Here is a 4,783-nt window from a genome sequence, read left to right on the forward strand (position 1 = left end):
TAAACAAATCATGTGGGTGTTTGATTTCTCATTCTATTGCTTTTGTAATTGATTACATGCTTCTTATTCATGAAATGAGTTTAGTCTAATTATCACGATTTCATTTATCATTTAAGAGTGCACACTCAAATTTAGCTTGGATCTTTGTGGGTTGCTCGAGAGAGAATATTTTAAATGGATGATTAGATTGATAATTGAATGTTAGCTTTAACTAAGTTTTCTCGAAAGAGAGAGTTAGACTTTCATTGTTAAATGCTAGACTTGCTAGAAAGAGAGGTCTATATTAAGGTAGTAGGTTGTTTTGTTGAATTACATGATTGAGACTAAAAGAAGATTTCATGATGTAGCACAATGAGATCGAAAGAAGATTTTTATTTTTAACGATAACCTAGCCTACCTATGATTGAATTAGCATGTGTTGAGTTGTAATGAATCGTTTAAAGGATGATTAACTTCCAAATTTCCCGATTCCCAATTATCCCTTGCTTGATTAGATCTTTATCCAATTAAAATTGTGTATCTTAAATCAATCTTATTTTGATAATTGTGTATTGGTAGTTTAGATTCAATTTAGTAGCTTGTAATTCTTTGTCTTTTTGATTAACAATAAATTGTTGCTTATGGGATTCGACTCCGACTCTCTTGTTGGATATTTTATATTGATAATGATTGCTTACTCATTAACTTATTTTGTGAGTAATTTGAGCGTTATCAGTGATTGTTGGAATTCATGGTAGGTTCTGTTCTCTTCAACACTACTAGATTCTAGAGACTTCTTTATTTTCTATCTTATTTCCTTCTAGAAAGTTGTTGTAGTTTTTAGATTTATTTTGTATTCGTAGATACTCTTGTACTGGTGTCACTTGGTATTTGGGTAGTTTGATTTAAACTTGTTTATTCTACATTTGTATGAGTTAGTTGATTAATTTAATATTATTTCTGCATTAGTTAAACTTTTAGTTGGTAATAAAGAAACAAGGTTCGCATATTGGGTAATTGGTGCCCTCACGACCTAATGGATTTTTTTATGGTGACAGGTTGTTTGTTTTCCCATTTATGTTATATGTGTCTGTTAACTACTTCTTTTGTATTGCATGGATAATATATGATTAGGGAAAATATTGAACATGTTTTGAAATGATAAGGATAGTTAGTCACATGCAATGAATATGTTTTACTTAGGTGTACAAGTGTGATTGCTATTCATTGTGGTTGCAATTATGATGTGTGTTTGATGGTTGGATCGGGTACCATGTATGGTACATGATATCCCAATGGTTGACTGAGATACCACTTCTGGTATGTACTAACGGTTGGCTCGAATACCATGTTTGGTACGGGGATATTCATATATGATTGGTTTGAGTACCACACTGGTACACTAATAGTTTGTATGTGGGTTATGTGAGGCAATTAGGTTAGCTTATTGTGTAGTGGTTGTTTTTGCTTATTATGCATAGAAACTCATGGTAAGGACGAGGAATATGTGGTATGTTGTACTTGTGTTTATAATTGTATTTTATCTATTTTACTAAGTTGTAGTTGTATGTTCATATTTCATAGACCGAAACTAGCCAATGATCTTACAAGTACATTGTGCTTGTGTACTAATACTACACTTGCCTTTTCTTTATTGAGTATAGGGCATATTAAGACGGCTGCTTCGAGACCTCAACTATGAGACAAGTGATATTTGAATCCAAGGGTGAGATATTTCTTTCGGGCTGCCATGAATTCCTCTCATTTTCTTAGTCCATCACTTCAGACTAGCTCCTTTATACTTATGTTTTCTTAAGTTTTGGGGTTTCATACCCTTATTCTAGACAACTAGTGTTTGGGTACTATGACTTTCAGGTTATAGGGGGTTTCATACCCTTATTCTAGACAACTAGTGTTTGGGTACTATGACTTTCAGGTTATAGGGGGTTTCATACCCTTATTCTAGACAACTAGTGTTTGGGTACTATGACTTTCAGGTTATAGGGGGTTTCATACCCTTATTCTAGACAACTAGTGTTTGGGTACTATGACTTTCAGGTTATAGGGGGTTTCCTTCCGCGGATGTTTGATGATAATGACTTATGCCTATAGGAGAACTTGATTTTGAAATTATAAAACTTGTCTTCCCTTTTTGAAACTTGTTATTTTGGTATGCTTATGGATGGTGTGTTAGTAGTTAGTTGGTTCTCACACCGGGGGTTAGTGTGGGTGCCACTCACCGCGGGTCAGGGTTGTAACACAAATCCTCATCCTTACCCATAGATTCTAGGAGTTAATTTGAGATCATTTATGGAGGATTTATTGAGGATTATTCATGAGGTAAGTCCCTAATTAGTTGCAACTGCTAGAGGAATAATTGGGACTTATGTAGACTATTGAAGGGTATTGTCATTGTTGGGTGATTCTCAAAGTTATTATAACATAAACTTTGTTCTAGAAGGATGGGAAACTCATAGAATTTGATTAAAGTTCTAAATATTATCATCATATTGATTGTAGAACTAGTGTTAAACGTTACATTTTTTAGAGTGCTTAGGGATCTTTAAACGAAATTTAAGGTATGTCTCTTTTTAAACATACTTTTGACTATAAAGGTTATTTTCAAACTACCTAGGGTGTTATGTGCATGTACTAAGCCTGCATTGAACCCTCGTAATTGCAATCTACATGATAAGATATGTATATGAACATATTATTTCCTGTGATGAGCTTTATTATACTTGATGTCTAAAGTAATATTTTGGAAGAAGTTTTCCCTGTGAATGAGTCAATGACTTAGAATCTTTGGTCGAGTTTGCTTCACTTCCTGAGCCCTCACCAATTCCTGCAATAGCTAACAAGAGGCATTGAGGACAACTCGTTCATTTTAAGAGGAAAATGGAATCTATCATGGAAACTTAACGTTAATTTAAAACACAATTTCCCAAATCAATTGATGACTTTGAAATATCCCTATTATGGAAAGGTAATTTAAATAATAAAGTTATTTGGCAGAAGTTCCATGATTGTTGAATGTTTGTATTTGGGCTTGTATGTGCAAGTTGTGTTATTTCAGAGGAAGAATAGTCATTATGAATTCTAATGAAACGTTGTGTCAGTCTAGAGGACGATTGATTTCTAAGGGTTCTAGATTTGGTGGGAGGAATGAAAATTCTATCCTATACAAAGGCCTATATACAAACAAAAAAAAAAACAGAAACTTTCATAGTCCTGGTGCATCACTTTGAGCAATGAGATTCTACATAATTCTCCCACCGTTTGTTTTCTTGCTTTGTTGGCATGTGTTTACTCCTGATTTTTCCTCCGTAGCGTGCTAATGAGATTGCACTTATTTTTTGCTCTGAACGGTCAATCATGATTTTTGTTTAATAATTTTATTGTCCTTGTATGGTTGGTGATGTTGAAAATTGTTCTGTACCATGTCCATATATCATTTAATACAATATACTACCCTTGTAAAATTGTGGAATTGTGAAAAATTTACCATCTCAAGTGAAATACTTGTCTATGTGATTTTTTGGGACATAAACTAAGTAATGTCGCAAAATCTTGTAAATAGATATAGATTTACAAGGGAAAGAAATATTAAAGGTTATAGAAAAAGTAAATAAAATTGAAGGCTCCACCATTATCATCTATTTTTTACCATCTTCATGGACGTACTTGTCTCGAAATTAGTAACATTTATTCTAACGAAGAATCTCTATTAAACAAAAATTAAAAAGAATATAATGACATAAAATTCCTTTTGTTGGTCCCCAATAATTTTGTCTAAAATATACTACTTAAAGGGGTTGAGGCATATATATGGAAATTAAAAATCCCAAATGGAATCATGATGGTATTGGATTTCATCCCACTGATGATCCTCAAAAGAAGAGGAGGGACAAGTGTATTCTCTAACAGGTAATAACCCGGCTAACTCCATCCACATTTTTGGGGAGTCCAACGGGGATTCATTAATCGCCTGAATTTGACTAGGTGAGAGACCTACTCTCACCGGGCCTGCACCACAGTTGTCTGGATGATCATCAATTGGCCGTTTGAACCTCATTGCCGCTTCATGAGCTGCCATTTGTACATCTTCAGGTCTTGAACTTGAGGGTTTTGGGAATGTATGTATTAATTCAGGGAAATTGAGCCTTAAGTTTGGTCTCTCACCTTTTAGATGAAATGCAGCAACATCATAAGCTGCAGCAGCCATTTCTGCTGTCTCATAGCTCCCCAACCATATTCGAGTTTTCTTTCCTGGTTCGCGTATCTCAGACACCCATTTCCCCCATTTTCTCTTCCTTACTCCTCTATACATGTCGATATTATTCTTACTTTCTTGATCATCTTCCATTTTAAATTTGTCACCCAAAAAATTAATATGGAAGTGAAGTTTGAGGGAACTAGCATATATATAGTTGAATTATTGATGAGTAAGTAGGAATGGGTACTTGAAAGTGAGCTTCCACGTAGTTGCATGAAAGTGGATTAAAGTTGTATGACAGAATGAAGCAAAAAAACGCTCTTTTTGATTTTTCATGTATCTCCATGTGTTTGATTTGGACCCCTATGATTGACCAGTATATATATATATATATATATATATATATATATATACTCCCTCCCTCTGTCCCTAGTTACTTGTCCACTTTTTCTTTTTTAATTATTCCTAATTATTTGTTTAATTTGACAAATTAAGAAAGAACAATTTTTTTTTACCTATTATATCCTTAATTAATTAATTTGAAAAAGTAGAACTTCTTAAAAAGCTTAAGTATTTAATTCATCTACT

General features: G+C 33.6%; 1 protein-coding gene across 1 annotated transcript; it reads right to left on the bottom strand.

Moving 5' to 3' along the window:
* Positions 1-3,539: 3,539 nt before the first annotated feature.
* On the bottom strand, positions 3,540-4,357 carry LOC102581505 (ethylene-responsive transcription factor ERF022-like). Its single transcript, XM_006363803.2, has one exon. It carries the CDS (start codon positions 4,343-4,345, stop codon positions 3,815-3,817), a length of 531 nt encoding a protein of 176 aa, XP_006363865.1. The 5' UTR covers positions 4,346-4,357; the 3' UTR covers positions 3,540-3,814.
* Positions 4,358-4,783: the final 426 nt, after the last annotated feature.

This window comes from Solanum tuberosum, unplaced genomic scaffold, assembly GCF_000226075.1.
Source record: "Solanum tuberosum cultivar DM 1-3 516 R44 unplaced genomic scaffold, SolTub_3.0 scf00462, whole genome shotgun sequence".
Classification (NCBI taxonomy): Eukaryota; Viridiplantae; Streptophyta; class Magnoliopsida; order Solanales; family Solanaceae; genus Solanum; species Solanum tuberosum.

Bases quoted from the DNA above. Each gene is read 5' to 3' on its own strand.
- LOC102581505 (XM_006363803.2), bottom strand. From the start codon at position 4,345: ATGGAAGATGATCAAGAAAGTAAGAATAATATCGACATGTATAGAGGA.